Source organism: Lemur catta, chromosome 17, assembly GCF_020740605.2.
Source record: "Lemur catta isolate mLemCat1 chromosome 17, mLemCat1.pri, whole genome shotgun sequence".
Lineage (NCBI taxonomy): Eukaryota > Metazoa > Chordata > Mammalia > Primates > Lemuridae > Lemur > Lemur catta.
The window spans coordinates 50,547,114-50,566,072 of NC_059144.1; the positions used below are offsets into that span (position 1 = coordinate 50,547,114).

Below are 18,959 nucleotides of genomic sequence, written 5' to 3' on the forward strand. Positions count from 1 at the left end.
GTTCCCCGACCCCGCCCCCACCACCAGACCACGCCCCGTCATACGGCCACGCCCCAGAGGCCCGGGCCCGCCCCGCTGCGGCAGGTGCCGGCAGGTGCCGGCCCGTGCGCCGCGGCGAGGCCCGGGCAGACCCCGGGCGCGAGCCCTTGCGAGCGGCAGCTCCAGCGTCTGGGCGAAGCGCGCCCGTCACCGCCGCGGCACGAAGGCGCGGTCAGCGCGCGAGATCAGCCGGCCGGACGGCTCCGCCCGGGGCTCCGCGGACCGGGGCGCCGGTGTCCGCGGGGTCCAGAAATTGCGGCCGCCCCGCCCCCCGCGCTTGTCCCGAATCGGGACGTGTCAGCCCGTGGCGGACACCGTCGTCGCGGCGTCGTCTCGGACGCTTGGTCACGCCGAGCCGGTCTCTGCTTTTCCAGCCTCAGGCGGCGCTGTGCGTGCGCCTCGAGACCTGCTTTCCCCTTGGTCCGCGTGCTGCGTCCCCGGCGGGGAAGCGGCGGCTGCTCAGTGAAGGGCATCGGAATTGAAGAGCAAGTATTTCACACCTGACGTAGACATTTATTCCAGGCGACTGTGATGGTCACGGATACCTGGGTGAAATCACCTTCGTGGGACACAACCGACTGAGGCCGGGAAGGCGCGGGGACAGCTCGTGCTGCGTGTCCGAGATAAGGACTGTTAGAGCCCCCCGTGGGACTGCAGCGGGGGGAAGAGCACTTGCCCTAACGCACCCAGCTCCGGCCCTGAGCCTGTGCGACCGGTGACCTCTGCTTCCAGGCAGCTCCTGCGAACGTCTCCTTTGCCAATAAAAGCTTCCCCTACCCCTTCCCCTCCCTCTTCAGGTGCAGCTGTGGCCTGCGACGCCCATGCATCCTGGGTCGTAGTCCGTTTTCCTACTCCTCAATAAATTCATTATACCAGGAGATATTTTTCTCTTGTGGCTTTTTTTTTTTTTTAAGAGCTAGGGTGTCTTTCTTTGTCACGCAGGCTGGAATGCAGTGGTGTCATCACAGCTCACTGTAGCCTCAAATTCTTGGGTCCTCCTACCTCAGCCTCGCAAGTAGCTGGGACTACAGGCACCACCACGCCCAGCTAATTCTTCTATATTTTCTAGAGATGGGGCCTCGTTCTTGCTCAGGCTGGTCTTGAACTCCTGGCCTCAAGCGATCTTCTCGCCTTGGCCTCCCAAAGTGCTGGCATTACAGGAGTGAGCCACACATGCCCAGCCTCTTATGGCTTTTTTAGATTGACAATTGAAATATCAAAATTTAAAAACCAAAATTATCTTCTCCAGAGTCTTGTACTACAAAAAGTAAATAAATAACCAAAATTATAAAACCATTAACTATGTAAAATGATATCAATACAATCTTTCAGTGAGGATATTCTAAACATAACACCAACACAGACCATAATGTGAACAGAATTACACAGGGATCTTGTTAAAAAGCAGATTGTAGTTTAGCAGGCTGGAGGTGGGCCGCAGAGTCCTGTACATCTAGGGAGCCCCAGTGGGGGGGGGGCTGCCTAAGAGGGAAAATCAAGATCGTATCTGATTTGGCTTTTCATTTATTAGAAATAAAAACCATCAGCCTCTGTTTCTCGTTTTGGGTGGAGTTCTTGAAGATGGCAGTTTTGAGCCTCTCTTGCTTAAGCATGAATGTGAGAATGGTCTGGCTCTGCTGGGTGATGACGAGGCCATGAAACACGCCTTTTGCAACCTCTACACGTGGCTCCCAGGGGTCACGTTCACTTGCCATGTGACCCAGCAAGCACGGGGCCTTTCCCCCAAGGAATCAAAATGTACATCTACACACAAGTCTATGCACGGATGTTCACAGCAGCCAGAAACTTGAAACAACCAAAACAACCGTGGAGCCGCATTTGGCAATAAGGACTGACACTGATACACACGACATGGGTGGACGTCAAGGGTGTTATGCGAGTGAAAAAACAATCTCAAACGGTCACATACGGTTATGTGACAGGCTGAAGGTTGACCCCCAATTCATAGATGGGTGCCTGAGTCCCCAGCACCGCAGAGTGTGACTGTATTTGGAGGTGGGGCCTTTGAAGGGGTGATTAAGTTGAAATGGGGCCATGAGGGTGGGCCCTCACCAGCGTGACCTGTGACTGTCTCAGAAGAGGAGCAGGAATCCGTGAAAAGGCCACATGAGGAAAGGCAGCGTCTGCAGCTGCGGGAGAGGCCTTGGGAGAAACCGAATCTACAGACACGTCGGTCCTGGACCTCCAGCCTCCAGAACTCTGAGAAAATAAATTTCTGTTTTTTTAAGCCACCCAGTCTATGACATTTTGTTATGGCAGCCATGGGAAACTAATACGGTATAATTTCATCTACACAACAGTATTGTGATACAGTAAGATGATAGAGGTGGGTAACAGGGTAGGCGTTGCCCGGGGTAGGGATGGTGGGAGTGGAGAGAGCAGTGTGGCCCCAAAGGAGCAGCACGAAGCACTGTCTGTCCTGAGGACAGCTCTGCGTCCTGGCTTCGGTGGGGGCTGCATGGATTTACACATGCAACCAAAGGCAGAACTGGGCACATTGTACCCACGTTTGTTCCCAGGGTTGATACTGCACTATAGTTATATAAAATGCAACCATTGGGAGAAACCAAGTGAGAGGTACATGGGGCCTATTTTTATGATTTTTGCAACTTCCTGTGAATCTATAGTTATTTCAAAATTTAAAAATTTTAAATTCAATTGTATTTTTATAAAATAATCAGAAATTTAATTTTTAATAGATGCTATTTGCCATGGTATAAAAAACATGAAATACTTGTGAATAAATTTGACAGAAGATGTGAAAGACTTGTACACTGAAAACTACAAAATATTGTTGAGAGAAATTGAAAAACACATAAATGTAGAGATATACCATGTTCATGGATTGGAAGGTTTGATAGTGGTAAGATGTCTGTCCTTCCCAAAACTGATGTAACCAATTTTAATAAAAATCCAGCGATGTCATAGTGCATTTGGGCTGCTATAACAAAATATCTTAGATTGGCTAATTTATCAACAACAGAAATTTATTGCTCTCAGTTCTGGAGGCTGGGAATTCCGATGTCAAGGTGCCAGCATCTTTGGTGTCTGGCAAGGACCTGTTCCTCGTACATGCTGCCTTCTTGCTGCATCCTCACATAGCAGAAAGAGAAAACAGGCTCTCACAAGCCTTTTGTAAGGACACTAATCCAGTCACGAGGGTGGAACCCCCATTCCCTAAGAACCTCCTAATGGCCTCTCCTAATGCCACCACAATGGGGATTAGATTCTGACGTGAACTTTGGAGGGACACAAATGTTCAGACCGTAACAAGCAGGCTTTAAACAAAACCTTCTTAGAAGGTCGGGCAGGACAGGGCCAGCAGCCAGGGCTGCAGCTGCTCTGCCTCACTCAGCTTCTCCTGCAGCTTTCTGGGCTCCTGGGCCAGTGGCTTTTCAGTTCCGTGATGTGGGGTCAGCTTCTGCAAGACCCCACAGCATACCATGGAGGTCGGAGGAGGAGAGAACAGACACGGGTGCAGTGCTGCTTGGGTTCCAGTTGGTCCTAGCTTGGCCCCACTGCACACCCACCATCTGTCCCTGCCGTCACCCTGCAGACTTCACACTTCAGCATCCGACGTGAAGACGACAGCCAAGTAGAGACCCTCAATCAGCTCCCAGAACTGCACAAGGCCAAATCCCTTGGAAATAGATACCTCTGTATCCATACCCGAAGTCTCCTGGCGGCTCTGCTTCTCTGTTGCAGGCTCACGGATCAGAATTCAACACTGGAAGTGTGGTTCCAGAGAGACAGAGCTGTAAGGACGACCGCTCTAGGTCGGTTCTGGGTTACCTGGAGTTGGATCTTCGATCTGATTCGATTTCAAAGCAACAATGACCCTGTTTCCCCTGGTGAAGAGGCACTGATGACTCACGTGGCTATCATCATAGGAAACTGTGATCCAGTGTCTAGAGAAAGCTAGACTTTGGGTGACCAAGTACTTGCCGCCTTAAAATAGTTTAGTAAAGATACAGAGGGGATGGGGTTGGATGGTTCTTCCCAAGGGCCCCGGTAACCTCGGAGAGGAAGATGATGGCTCAGGGCTGTCGATTCCCGGCTCCAGGTCTGAATGAGGAATCCAAAAGCTACTTGGGAGGCCGAGGCGGGAGCTTGCCTGAGCCCAAGAGGTGGAGGCTGCAGTGAGCTGTGATGACGCCATTGCACTCCAGCCTGGGCCACAGAGTAAGAAAGACCCTGTCTCAGAAAAAAACAATTTAATGTTTAAGTGTTTGATATGCAGATGTAAATATTTAAAGAAATATCATTTAATAGATTGACAGGACCAAGAAGTGGGGCATTGAACAAGGTTTGAGTTTCCTCTGCTTGCCCAGAAGTTCCTCAGCCACTGAAGTGTTGACTCATCATATTCAGACACAGACAAGGAAAGACAAAGCAAAGAAAAATTTCAGGCACCTGCTTTGGAATTCTGAGCAAATGAAGGTGGGTCTGAGCTCTCAGAAGCTCACACCCCTGTGGCGGCAGGCGTGACCAGGAGCCTTGAGGCCCAGGTTCAGACAAAGCCGCCACGGCGGGCCCGGGCTGGCGCAGGAGCGAGGGTGACTCACGGGACCGGGAGGTCTCCTCCCCACCGGGCCTTCCCTCCACTTCTGCCAAACGAAAGGGCCGTGTTCATTGCTTGCTCTTGTAATTATACACATGTGTGAGGTCCTGTGACAGTGGAGGCTGTCACTGCAGAGTGAAAGTGTCTCCCTCTTCCAGGAGAATAACGTGTGGCTGTTACTGGATCACCTTCTAGAGACCAACGTCCTTCTTCCTGATTTGTGTGTGTGCGCGTGTGTGTGCCTGTTTGGTGTGTACACGTGTGATGTGAGTGTGCACACGTGTGTGCGTGCACGTGTGCATGTGCGTGTAGGGTGGGACTCACTCTGGTGGTTGCTGAGCCCTGGCCAGCCTCCTCCTCTAGTTCACACAGTGACATTCACCTTTTGGGGCGCAGGTCTCTGAGTTCTGACGAATGGGACAGTCATAGAACCGAGACTGCAACCCGGGCGTAGACCAGCTCCAGCCCCCACACCCCTCAGCCGGCCCCTCGGTCGCACCCCACCAGCTTGTCCCGCGGATGCCCCGGAGCCTGGCTTGTCCCCTCCCCTCCTGCCTGAGACGCGCCCACGCTGCCGTGCGCGGGGGAGCAGCTGGCTCCCTGCCCTGCCGAGTGCCACGTGGCTGCGCCATGGTTCATCATTCATAAAGGACACTTTGGCAATTACGACCAAATCACTGTAAACACTCGTTTGCAGGTTTCTGTGTGGACGTTCGTCTTCGCCCTTTAACGGTAAGGTTGCTCCTGTGAGAACCTCCTTAGACCGTCCTTCCCTGGTGGCCCTCCCCCACGACAGGCAATGCCGCGTGCCTGCTTCAGTGCCGGACCCTTTCGTGAGCCACAAACCATTGTCACAGCTAAGACCGCCCCCAACCAATTTCACTCTCCAGGGGTGACTTTGTCCCCCCAACCACACAGGCTCCAGGACAGCGTCCAGGAGCGGATTTTTGGGTTGGGGTGATTTCACTCCAACTTTCTAAAATCAGGGCACCATTTTGCTCTCCTACCAGCCAGGCACACGCTGCACCCCCATGGGCTCGTTACTGTCAGCGTTTGACACGCAGCGTGTGGCACACACTGTTGTAGCATCTACTGTGGTGACACTTCTTTTTCACCCACAGACCCTGTTTGCAGGGGACAGTGTCCTCAAGCCCCTCCTGCTCAGCCTCCGGCCTCCTTGTGGCTGGGACGGTCCCGTGCCTGCTACAGAGATGACAGGAATTTGAGAGGGGCACAGGTGCAGCAGGCAGACCTGATCAGCCTGGTGTCTCCTGCTGGCTTCTTCGCGGAACAGTGATGTGATGTCTGCAGGGCAGCCTTGTTGCAACCACGAGGACAGAAGGTGCAGCTGAGGGTGGGCCGAACAGGAAAGCAGAGGGAGCCTGGCCCCCGATGATGTCAAGAACCACGCCAGTGCTCCAGCCCACCCTGCCTGTGGGAAGCACATACACAAAACCCTGTTTTTGTTTAAGTCCCTGTTCTTTAGGGTTTCCATTTCCTGTACCTAACTGCATTTCCTTAGTGATGTGCCCCTGACCATTACCAACAGGTGCACAGGGAAGAAGGGCCGGACATCACTACGATGTTGTCCAACAGCTTTGGGGCACCTTAGTTTTCCTTGTGCGTCTTTCATTTCCCATATTCTCCCCCGTGAACACTCGGGACCTCACAAATCTACTGGGAGCACATATTCTCTTAAAAGTAGAAGATATAAGCCTTTTGAACAATGTGAAAAATGTAAATAATGCTTTTGATGAATACTTGACACCTTTGGGAATTACTGAGGATATGACAAGTAGAAAAAAACCCCACAAGAATGTATATAATCCTGATTTTGTAAAAAAAAAAAAAAAAAAATTAGACGCAGAGAGGGAAAAAAACATTCAGAAAAATATACCAAAATGTTAACAGCAGTTATGGCTGGATACAGAACCAGGGGTGGGTTTGGTTTTCCTCTCTGCCCAGAGTCCTTCGGGAAGCAGGTGCACCAGGCCCCAGCAGCTGAGAGCCGCTTGCTTCCCCGCCGAGGGGCCACGGTCAGGGCCTCGAGCCGCATGTCATTTACCTTTTCTCCACTTCTGTTCAGGCCCCTCCTAGCGCGTGGCCATTGCCACGGGGACGGCCGTGGTCGCTTGTCCTGGAGTCACGGATGTGCAGGTGGGGCGGGGCAAGCGGGCGCCCTGAGAACTGCTCAGCTTCTGTGCAGCAGGACGGAAGCATCCACTATTCGGCAAAACCCCGCGACCAGGTGCCGTCTACAGAGCAGCCTTCCCTGGGAGGGGAACCGGCGCACCCGCCTCTGCCTTTGTGGGTCTGTGTGGCCTTGAGGTGTCAGGGCCGTCACAAGGTGGTTTCGTGGCGGTGACAGTGGTTCTGGGTAGCGAGGGGCTGCCTGGCCGGCACTGCTGCCCCAGGGGGGTCCTTGTGAGGCCCCCGTGCTGCCCTGTCAGCCCCCTCCCTCCACCGGCGCTCTGCGGTGTCTGGGTGCCGGATGCAAGTGCTTGCTCAGAAGCCCAAGAGTTGCCAGACGACCGGGCATGCGCAGCCTCCCAGCTGGATGAGGCTCAGGGACAAGGTCCACCTCTGCCTCCGTGAGCAGCTGCTTCCCCTTAACCGGCAAGTGCTGGCTCTGGGCCTCCAGCTCGGCCTGAACACTCGCTTCCCGCCAGCTCCCGCATGGGCCTGCGCCCGCCTCTGCTTCAGCCCCAGTGTGGTGGTAGAAGTTCCGACGTGTCCCCTGCCACCAGGCCTTCCCTTCACTCCCTGCCTGACCACACCAGCTCTGACCAGACCAGGAGGCCCCTGCTCTGTCCAGGGACTGGCCTGCAGAGCTGGGGGCTGGCTGGCAGGGACGCCCTCGCGTGGACAGGGCTGCGGAGGGACCGGGACATGGGGCTCCGGGCTGCCCCTGAGCTCAGCAAGGGTCCGAAGGCACCCTGCCCACAGCGCGCAAACCCACAAGACACCCACAAGACACCGGCGATCAGGGCTGTGTCCAGCCTCCGCACTCCTGGCATTAAAAAAAGGTGATGAAGGCCGGGCGCGGTGGCTCACGCCTGTAATCCTAGCACTCTGGGAGGCCAAGGTGGGCAGATTGTTTGAGCTCAGGAGTTCGAGACCAGCCTGAACAAGAGTGAGACCCCATCTCTACTAAAAATAGAAAAAAGAAATTATACGGACAGCTAAAAACATATATATAGAAAAAATGAGCCAGGCATGGTGAGGCATGCCTGTAGTCCCAGCTACTCAGGAGGCTGAGGCAGGAGGATCGCTTGAGTCCAGGAGTCTGAGGTTGCTGTGAGCTAGGCTGACGCCACGGCACTCACTCTAGCCAGGGCAACAGAGTGAGACTCTGTCTCAAAAAAAAAAAAAAAAGGTGATGAAGATGCCCGAGACAGAAACTTTCTGTAGATGTTTATTCTACTTCAAGTAACAAAATCTATGAAGTTCCATGTTTTAATGTACAGTGATATAATACTCTGCAATATAAAATACAATTTACAGAAATTTCTATCAAGTAAACCTAAAGAAACACACTGATTTTTACATTTGTGTATTTAAATTAGAAAAATTTGCTTTCTATGTAAAAAAACCTTCACATCATATTAGATGTTGGAACGATACCTACTTTACTGTAATTTAACCTACTGACACTTGGTTTAAAATACCAAACTTCCCAAATTGATAGGTTCTCGATGTTTTCTTAACTTAAAAATTTGTGCTATAAAGTGAAAAATCTGTAGTGATGTACAATGGAATTAACAGACTCCCAAGAACAAATGGAATTCTCTAACTTTACATCTGTAAAAGTAAGTTTATGAAAATATAAAAAAATTATCAAAGTATTTATACAAATAAATTAGCCAGATTTTCTCTATGTCACGCTTCAGAAGTACTTGAAAAATACACGACAGGAAGCAGACACTGTATTCCACAGTGACGAGCCTTCTATTTTGTTTGCAGTTCCTGAACTAATAATCAGCTATTTTCCACCTCAGACTTTATACAAATATCGTTCCATTGACAATGACAAACTTTAAATCTACCGCCGGACAAGTCCCAGGGTTTGGAGCTGAGCCGAGTGCACTTTCCCCGGGACAGGGGAGGGGCCGCTCAGGTGGCAAATTCCACAAACACGAGATTCCTGATTGTTCAGATGGAAGAAACCCCCGCCCGACACTACCCTTTTAAAGTACACTTAACTGGTTTATTTTGTCGTTTTCTGTAGGCTGGTAAAATTTAAACATTTTCCAATAAATTGTTATTTAAATGCAACAATTTCTACTAGGACAGATGTTGCTTTTAATCATGTTTTTTGAAAAAAATGTATAAGGTGATACATAGAAACTGTGCAAAATTAAGAAATGTGTTTTTGTGTCCTGGTTGAAATTTGTAATTCAAACTTCCTTATGACAAAAGAAAGATGCATTTGTAAGTGTTTCTCAACATTCCAGATCCTAATCCTGCCCTCCCACAGCCAGGGCAGAACACACGCAGCGGCTCCCGCTGCAGCACCAGCTGGGGGGCTGCTGACCCGTGGAAACAGCTTCTGCAGACAGAAATACAGAGGTGTCAGCAAAGGTGTGGCTCTAAGGTCCGATGAGACTCCCTTAAAATTTACAATAGTCAAGTTATTGGAAAAGATAACTTTGTAATCTGAAAAAGCAATATGCTCTTGTAGACACTTTCCCATTTCTGTAATTTTAAATGGAAATATTAAGAGTTCTTAGTTTTTTTTAAAAGCATCAGAATTGTAAAGGTGAAATCGTATAAGAAACCATTTACACAAAATTACAGTAACTTCTGAAGTCCAGAATATTCTACCTGAAATCTAAGTTCATAGCTCTTTCAAAAACTATTTGTTCAACGCATTTTATGAACGTGGCTTTTACAAGGGTCTTTGCCAGGCTGAGACGTGACCCCTGGCCGGGTGGGCGCCGCGGCCGGGCCCTAGGCCTGCGAGTCCGAGGCCCTGGCGGCCTCGGGCTTTGGGTCCTGAGCGCTCTCTTTGCTCTTGCTCCGGTCCTTGCGGTCACGGCCCCGCGGCTCTCGGTCTTTGTCCCTGGCCCTCTCCCGGTCCCGCTCTCGGCTCCGGGACCGGTCTCGGTCTCGGTCTCGCCTGCGGTCACGCTCTCGTTCCCTGTTCCTGCCCCTGTCCCGGCTGCGGTCAGCCTCTCGCTCCTTGTCCCTGTTCGTGCTCCTCTCTCGGCTCCTGTCCCACTCGCGGCTGGAGTCCCTCTCCCGGTGCCGCTCCCAGTCGCGGCTCCGCTCCCAGTCTCTCTCTCGGCTCCAGTTGTGGCCGCGCTCCCGCTCCCTCCTCCTGTCCTCAAACACCCGGCCGGGCCGGCCCTCGGGCAGCCGGGCTTCCGGCTCCTCCGGGGCTTTCTCCCGCGGCCTCCCCTCAAAGGCCTGGCTTCTGTGCTCGTGGCCCTTGCCCTCGCGCAGCTCGGCCGGCGCCCACTGCCCGTCAGCCTCGGGGCCCTGTCCAGGCGCCCCGGAGGGCAGGGCGGAGGGCGGGCCGGCCTCGTCCCAGCGCTCCTTCCTGTGCTGCGGGGGGTGGCTGGGCAGCTCCAGCAGGGGCCGGGGGGCCGGCTTCAGCACCTGGGGGGGCTGACCTTGGAAGTGAAACCGAGGGGCCTGCTCACTCTTTTCAGAAAAGGGTGCGGACCCCCTGGGCCCACCGAAGGGGAGGGGTGCTGGTGCCCTCTGATTTGCAAACCGTGGTGGTGAGTTTACCCTTTGCTCTTCAAAGGGCTGGGGCTGAATCCCCCTGGGACCCGCCATGAAATTCGGTGCTTGGCCTCTGGGTCCTTCAAACTGATTGGGATGGGGGCCCCGCGCGGGTTCGAACTGACTGGGATGGGGCCCTCTTGGGCCCACAAAATGGCCAGGGGGTGGTCCTCTCTGACCTCCGAACTGAGCAGGAGGGGGGCCTCCTCGGGGCCCTTTAAGCTGAGACAGCAGCGGCCTTCTCTGGCCTCCAAACTGGAAAGGTGCTGGGCCTCTGCCTCCCACGTGCTGGGCTTGCTCCGGTCCTTCAAGTTGGGCCGGGGGCCCCACCATCTCGCTATAGGGGGAGTCCTGGAATTCCCTTTTCTCCCCACGGGGGTCCTTGCGGTCTTCAAATTGGGAGGGTGCAGCTCCTCTCGGCCCGCCCAGGTAGGAGGGTGAGGGGCCTCTGCTGTCCCCATAGGGTGGTGGCCCGTGTGGCCCTGCGAATAAGGAAGGGAGGGGCCCCTTCTGGCCTCCGAATCTGGCTGGAGGCCCTCGTGGCCCCTCCGTATTGGGAATGAGACTCTCTTCGGAAAACGGAAGGACTGGCCCCCTTGGTCCTGGGAAAGTGGGGCCATGAAGCCCTGACATCCCGAAAGCTCGAGGCCCTGGTTCACGGTGACCCTGGCACTGGGGTTGAGGGGCCCCTCCTTTCTGTCCGGGCAGGGGGTACAGGGCAGCCCCCTCGCCAGGCCTGGCCTGTAGCTCTCTGTCACCCTCGGCCTCCCGGGTGGGGCTGTCACTCTTCCCAGCACAATGAGGATTCCTTGGGTCCTCATACTGGGTGGGGCCTAGAGACTGTTCCTGAGACGTGAACCCTGGGCCTGAGAAGGGGTCCTTGGCCCCGTCGCCCTGCAGAGGGCAGCTGGGATGCAAGGAGGCGCCGGGGGGAGTGGGCAGCAGCACCCTCCGGGCTGGCCTGGCTGAGCTGTCGCCAGTGGTGGGGTGGCCAGTGGTGGGGTGGCCGTTGTCCCCGGGCTGCAGGGCGGGGCTGCCTGAGGGCTCAGCCTGGGGATCCTGGTCGGACAGGAGCGGGGCCTTCTCAGCTGGAGCCCACGGAAGAGCCTCCTCTTCCCGGGCCAGCCCCAGCACCTGCCCCAGAGCAGGGCCTCCGGAAGCTTCTCTCACTGGCGGGGCGCCCTGTGTGCTGTTTGCTGGGCCCTTCGTGAGAGGCTCGCCCTCGCCACTCTCGGTGGCCAGACGCCTGGCCTGCCGCGGGTCTCTCTGGCTCAAAGCCTGGGGGGCCTGGCTGGCGGGGGGCAGTGCCGCCCTGTCTGCAGTCTGTGGCTCTTGCTGGAACAGCTCAGCCTTGGGCAGGGACGACTTGGGTGGCGGGGACATGAGCGCATCCGACACGGAGAAGTGGGCCATGGAGACCCCGACGGCCGCCCTCTGCTGCCGCAGCGCCTCCTCCTGCTCCTCCAGCTGCCTCTTCTGCTCCTCGATCTGCCGGTTCAGCTCCTCCAGCATGCGCTGCTGCTCCACCAGAGAGGGGGCCGCGCCCGAGCCCTCGGCAGACCTCTCGGGGGGGTTGCTCCTGACATCCGCGCACATCCTGTTGGGCAGGTCGTCCACGGTCACTTTGGCTTCTTCTAAAATCGTTTCATCCTCGGGGTCGTAGGCCACCTCTTCCCGCTCGGTGGCTTCGGGAGCCCGCTGCCCGTCCTGACAGGTGCCCTGCTCCGCGAGCTGGCTGTCGAAAGCCCCCTCTGGGTTGTACTCCTCCTCGGGGTCATAGGGCCTGTCGTCCTCCTCCTCCTCCAGGGCCTTGCCCTGCGGGAACTGCCCAAACTGCTGAACGATTGGGTCCAGCAGAGGACGTGCCGACACCCCGTCGCCCGCCTTGGCTTTGGAATCCTGGGGGGAAGCTGCCGCAGGCCCAGCAGCCTCTTTGCCAGGAGGGTCGAACGACTTCTTCTTTCCAAAGAGAGTCTGCAGGATGTGCTCCAGCGGCGAAGCGGTTTTCGAGGCAGACGAAGCGGCGGAGGAAGCCACCGCCGGGACTGCCGCTGACGCAGGTGGCGGTTTGGAGGAGGCCAGCATCTTCCCGCCCGGCAGCTCTGGGGGAGGGGGTGGGGGCGGGGGAGACCCTGGGGGCGTGGAGCTGACGGCTGTGTCCCCAGAGTGGAGCTGGTACCTGGAGGGCTTCTTGTCAGACTGCGGGGCCACGGTCACTTTCGGACAGACAGCAACATCCGTTTCCTCTTGGAGCCGGGCCCGCTTCTCGTCCCCCTTGTCCGGCTCGCCAGCATTTGAAGGCCGTTTCACCTTTTGACAGATTACTAACCCAAGGATTATATTTGGACGTGGCGACTCAAGACCTGAAAAACAAAATAGTTGTGCAAATTTTAGAATTTACATCCAGCTTTCATCCTTCAGAGGTAAATTCTATTAAGGATGTTCGTGGGAAACGTTTACCAGGTAGACGGAAGACAGTCTATGGCAAAATGGAATCAAGGCCTGAGAAGCCCATGGCAAAGCTCGGATGGCTCCAGCGCGACGTGCCCGCCCAGCCCCGACGGAGCCGGGAGCCCCTGCCACAAACACAGCGCCCAGGGCCCAGCTCACGAGTGAATCCATCCCCGTCCTCAGAATGTGTGACGTGTTTTAAAAAACGACACGTGTTGCTAAAGCGATGGCTGGTGGAGGTGGTGGGAAGGCAGGTGCTACGCAGACACCAGCACCCCTAACCCCGCCAGGCGGAGGGAGGCACGTGCCAGCACGACTTTAGGACAAAGTCTTAGCCACGCTCTTTAATGACCTCTTGCTACTTATCAGAAAGGTAACAGCCCTTTTGGTCTTTAATTATGAGTTGCAACACAGAAATTAAGCTAAGTATACCAACATTACACGTTCAATAAGGGACCAGTTACGTGGTAAATTCATTAGTCTCTGGTATCAGAGGGACACTTCATGGAAATGAATGTTTTAGGTTTAGAAGGAAATTCAGTGAGCATTAACTTATCAAAAACTAATGCTCAAGCCTTTGTAAGCCCCGGACGTTGTGCTAAATCAAGCACAAGGCCCCAGCATGCTGGTGGTTAAGGGGCAGCTCACAGAGGAAGCATGCAGAGTTTTAGGGTGTAGCATTTAGTTTTAAAGATAATTATTTCTTAAAAATAAATTATTGTAAACATTCTAAGCTCTGGGAACTTAGATCAGGAAGGCTCACATTTTAGAAATGATCCCCCCCAACCCGTAATAACTCAAGAATACCAAAGGGGAACAAAAAATCCAAGTCACAACAGCAACAGGGAAAAACGATATACAAAGGACAGAATGTTAATAGTGCAAATATATTTAAGATTAATCAAATGGTGTAAGTTCAGTTTATGGAAAATTTAATATTACTGTGGCATACAAAAGGCATTTATACTATGGCTTTTTTACCCCTTACAATTAAAACCAGTGCTAAGACTTTCCTGTTCTTTTTGTGGTTTTAACGATTACAACTCACTCTGTGAGAGTAGATTCTGGAAACCATTGTGTGGTTCTGAACACGTTTGCTGTCAATCTTCCTAAATTCCACGAAGGGCTTCGTCACAGAGACAGTCTGAGCACAGGAGGAAGGGGGTGTCCTACTGCGCCTCTTAAGAGGGGGACCCCAGGCCTGGCCGACCGAGCGGGGCCGCCCAGCCTCGTGTGATGGACAATGAGCTGCCACCACCTCCTTGAGACTCACGGCCTGTCTCCCAGGCCGGTGTGTGGAGCCGACTCCTGCCTCGCACAGCTGCCAGTTCGTGAGCTGTCTGCAGGACACAGCCCAGTGCCTTCCCGCCACCCCTCCTCCCTGCCCCTCTGGCGGTGGCAGCGCATCAGAGAAAGGAAAGGGGTGGGCACGGGAGGGCAGACACGGGAAAGCCAGGCAGGCCACTCCGAAGATCATGTCCACGTTTTCCGGCTTGGCAAATATGAAGGGCAATCCACCAAGTTCATTTTCTAATTGACATGAATTAAGAATATTTTGATTTAAGACAGCACTTCTCCCCATGGTAGCTATTTGTTTACTGAATACTTTGTTGCTTATTCAACTTGGGTACGGTCAATTGTTAAATTGGCTATTATGGCCTTTCTGGACCAAATGTGTGGTTGACAATGGTCCCAGGGCTTGCTGAGCACGGTGGGACACGCTGACGTGGGAGCGGAGTTATTGAGGCCGCTGTCGCCCGGCTCTCTCCCCGCAGAACCTAACACTAGGCAGGGGCCAGTCAGGGGGCAGCCCAGTGCGGACTCGCCCAGCACGGGCCGTGCCACTCGGGGGACGTTCATCTACAGGCCTGAGAGGGACGGTGGCACGAACCAAATTTCAGGTCAACAAACTTCCCGTGATGGGCCACTGTGCTGACCTCGGGAGGACAGGGGCCCTGCCTAGTGACGTGCACCATTCCAACGGGAACTTGTAACGGCCTAATGCGCTTACTTACAAATCCGTCCATCCTGGCCCTGGCAAGAATCTCTAATCTTTGACCTTTGTTGTCACGCCCCTTGTAGGGAAGGCTAATGCTAAATTGCTGGTATTTACGTTGGTTTTGAAAGCCACAGCTATCTAGAGGGTGGCAGCCACCACGCAGCTAACATTTTTAAATGCTTCCGGCCCTTGACTGTCCCTTGTGCATATGCTGGTGACAGAAAAAGCCAGTCAGATGTCAGTTCTGAAGTTCCCCACTACTCCCTCCCCAAGACTTTGAATTTAAATCGGGCTGTCCCAGAATGGATACCCCTGCTCTGAAACAAACTTTACCCTCTGATCACGTCTGTTGTGGCTGCATGAACATGTGAATGAAGTGTACTAACACGTGGAAAAAACATTCGCGGAGGAAAACAGACAAAGGGGTGCGCCCCAAGCTTAGTTACGCTCCATGTGCCTAAGGCAGGCGTGACCAGGCCAGGCCAAGGGGCTCTTAACTGTGCCCCTCACCCGGGGCGGGGGGCAGCAAGGGTGGTTCACGTCTCAGCAGCCTCGAGGTGCGCCAGCCCTGCAGTGCGGCGTGTGTCCCGAGGGGCTGCAGTGCGACCAGACACCAGCTGGACGGTGCTGCGTGCAAGGACGCTTCCTTGCCCACCTCCCTCCTGAGGGCTGCTGTGAGGCCCACATTCGTAAAGGAGGGGACACTAAGCACTGCAGGAGGGACATGGAAACACTAGCTGCTGTCCTCCATGCTCACGGGGGCGCTCAGACTGGGAACACAGGCGCTGATGCACCCTGGCCGACACCCTCCGCAGCCCCAGAGGGTGAGGAATGCTTTTCTTCCGAAGGACAGTGGGGGTGAAGGCAGCCTTTTCAGCTCCACGTCTGTGTCAAGTCTTCACGGGGGAAGGGTCTGGCCTCAGACTCAGTGGTCACAATTACAGACGTACAGGAAAGAAATCAAGAAACAAAGACAAGGAGTATATTTGAAAAGCTGTGTGCCAATTAATCTCCGGGACAAGACCAAAACTAGATCTGAGTCCAGGGTGTCGGCAGCAGGACGGTGAGTGGAGGAGACAGCACCTGCTGAGGGTGGGGCAGCCGCCGACACTGGCGACTGCAGGATGCTCCTTCCAGTAAACAGGTCCCCTGAAATCTGACTCCTCCTAAACCCCAGACTGCCAAAATGATTCCTTTACCCTAAATCTATCTGGCACGTTCTACTATTCACTATTTAAAATGAAAACCCTCCTATGGTCTGAATCTGTCAAAACAAAATGTTCACACCTGCTGGAACGGAAACTGTGGAAGTTAATGAACAAGAGTCTTAACTGTGACTTGGACAGAGACTTGGCAAATACAGGGCAGCAGCACACTGCGTCCAACCCGCCACACAGACACACTCACACACACACACACGGACCCACCCACTCTCCAGTTTTGAACCCCTAAGACCTGCACAAAGCCACTGGGCCCAGTGCGCGTTTCAGCTAAGAGGAGAGAGGGCTGTGCACCTCCTCCCGCGTGCTGGGAAACGCCCCAGGCAGTGGCCGGCCCCCCCCGCTGTGCTGCACTGGGTGGGCATCTGGGGCTGGGTGCATCAGGTGGGCTTATGAAAAGCAAAAGCAGACCTAGGACAGGAGGGCTACCAAATGGTTCTAATTCAAACAAACACTGACCAGTTTCCATGAAATGATTTTATTGATGTAGGAGGAGAAAGTAGTACATTCCATTCAATACTATATTTGGCTTTGATTACAAATTCTGTGCAAAGCTATCAATACATACACACACAAAACCTGAAGAAATGCTTACCTGACAATATTTCAAGTCGTAAGTTTTTGAGCTAATTTAGAAAGCAGTTAAAAGTGAATACAAGGACACTACAGATTCAAACATTCCCCCAAGTGCTTTGCAGTGTAAAGAGATTCAGAGAGAAAGACTTTCCATTTGAGCACCAAAAAAGGGCACTGGTTCCTCCCACCCTCAACCTGGGGAGAAGAGACCGCACGCCCGTGTTCTGCGAACTTGCAGCCACTCAACGGGCACTTCCGATTCAGACTCCAGGTCCCAGCGATTCACTCAGAATAACAGGTGGCCTGTGGCTGTCACTAGTGTGGGCGTCTTGGTCTCAGGTCCAGTCCTACCAGGGGCACATACAGAACCCCACAAGATGAGCTTCTGACCTGACTAACCTTTCTTCCGTGCAGAGACCTGTGAGCCCAAGTCCCGTGCGGAGACCCTGGCAGTGTCACGGGAGCTGGGCTGACCCAGCCTCTGAGTGGAAAAGGGGGTCAGCTGGGTTAGAGGGACCCAGGCTTCCCACGTCCTTCCAAGTAACACTACGCTACTAAAAATGCCACTGTGTGACAGAACAAGACAACCCAGCACTTTCACGGACAAGACAAAAATGTACAGGACAAAGCGTCCTCAGAGAGATCTGGGCTCTGGACGTGCTGAACCGCAGCTTGACAACTGCGCGTGGGGCCTGAGGAGCTCCGTGCGTGTTCACCGTCCCCACAGCTCACCTGGGAAGAGGACACAGCTCAGCACCTCCAGTGTCTTCGCCTGCTTCTCAGGTGTGAGCAGCAGGCACCAGGGCGGGGCTGCTATGCCGTCAAACCCACTCAGTTCCAAAGTTCAGGAGGTGAGGACACGGCAGCTCTGTGCCAGCAAGCGAGGCGCATGCGTGAGGGCCACTCTCTTGTGCAATAACCCAGTGGCCGGGCTGGACCTGCCACCCGAGCACTGACACAGGCCAGGCCCCGCTGGTGGGGCGCCAGCTCTCCCTCAGGCCCGAGCCGCGTGCACTGCAGAGGACCGAGGAGCCACGGCCTGGCATGTGACCTCAGGTAGTGTAGGGCGCTGCCGCCAGGCGTGCGGGCTGCGTGTGCGGCACATGCCCACACCCGACTGCGGCCCTGCTGAGAAGACTGCTGCCAGCCTCAGACGGGAACAGTGCTGTCCAAAGGCTTCTGGGCAGAGACTAACTCCAGGAGGGCAAGGACCGCTGAGGCGGGAGAAGGGTTCCAGTGCCTAGTCTCTCTCACACACACACACACACACACACACACACACACACACTGCACACTTGAAACCAGGACGCACACCTGTACGTTTGAATCTAGAAAACGCCAAGTCAAACTATCAATGTGAAGCGGCTCGGGGAGCAAACCTGGCCTGGTGGAGGCCATTTAACTACCATGCAAGCGTGTAAAAGATCATACATACATACTAATGTCAACAATGGTATCAGCAGAATACACAAATATCATACTAAAGTCTTTAAGTCAAAAAAAGTTTTTAAAAGTATACGGGCAAAGTCTCATGGACTGTTAGCTTTCTAAATTCCTTTGGCCCATTCTACTTTACCAAGGCACATTTGTTCTTCATTGTGGAAAGTCTGTGGGTCTTTTGCGTGTCCCTATCAGGCAGTGCCACGGCCTCAGCAAGTGCCCTGGTAGGTGAGTGCGTCACTCGGCCGGTCACTGGGCTGAGTCTAGGTCAGCGCCCACCACACGCAGCGACGAGGTGGGCGCCTCCACCAGCCTGGCCGCGCGGGGCCCAGTGCCCTCCTGGCAGCGCCAGTGCTGCCTGTCCCCTCCCTCTGTGCCTCACAGGCCTCCCCTGACCCCTTCGCTGGCTGCTGTCGAGGCCTCCTTCCATTCCTGTGCACGGCAGGGACACCCCAAGGCCCTGCTGCAGCCCCGTGCCTGGCCTCCCCCCACGACCCACACTGACGTGGAGGGGCAGGAAGGAGGGAGCAGGTGGAAATGCTGCTTTAATGTTTTTAGAAAGGGGCGGCTCAGTTCCTACTAATTCACATCCTATAAGTAAGAAGTGCCCTTCTGCACCCGAGAGGAAGGCGCTAGCGGGCACAGTGTTGCGTTACGCAGGGCAGTGGGCGCTCACGCTAGCTCCTACACACAAGCGTTCACGCTTGCGACTGATCGGACGATCTGCGCAGGGGTCGGAGGTCAGCTTCTGGGTCTTCACCTCCAGGAGAGCTGGACACATGCTCTCCCTGGCCACACAGGGGCCGGCCAGAGTTCTTCACACAGCTGTCACCAAGAACCTCCACCAAGGTGCTTTCTGCCACCCGCTGGGTGGCATCTCTTTACCCCAGTAGGACTTGAGAGGACACACTAGACACACTAA

General features: G+C 54.4%; 1 protein-coding gene across 3 annotated transcripts in view; it reads right to left on the bottom strand.

Moving 5' to 3' along the window:
- Positions 1 to 8,023: 8,023 nt before the first annotated feature.
- The window catches only part of DIDO1 (death inducer-obliterator 1), a 54,764-nt gene continuing 43,828 nt past the window's right edge, over positions 8,024 to 18,959 (bottom strand). For all 3 annotated transcript variants that reach the window (XM_045529341.1, XM_045529340.1, XM_045529339.1), the window contains exon 17: positions 8,024 to 12,714. In XM_045529341.1, the coding sequence (XP_045385297.1) occupies positions 9,572 to 12,714 (3,143 nt within the window). In that variant the 3' untranslated portion in view covers positions 8,024 to 9,571. The remainder of the gene's footprint in view (positions 12,715 to 18,959) is intronic.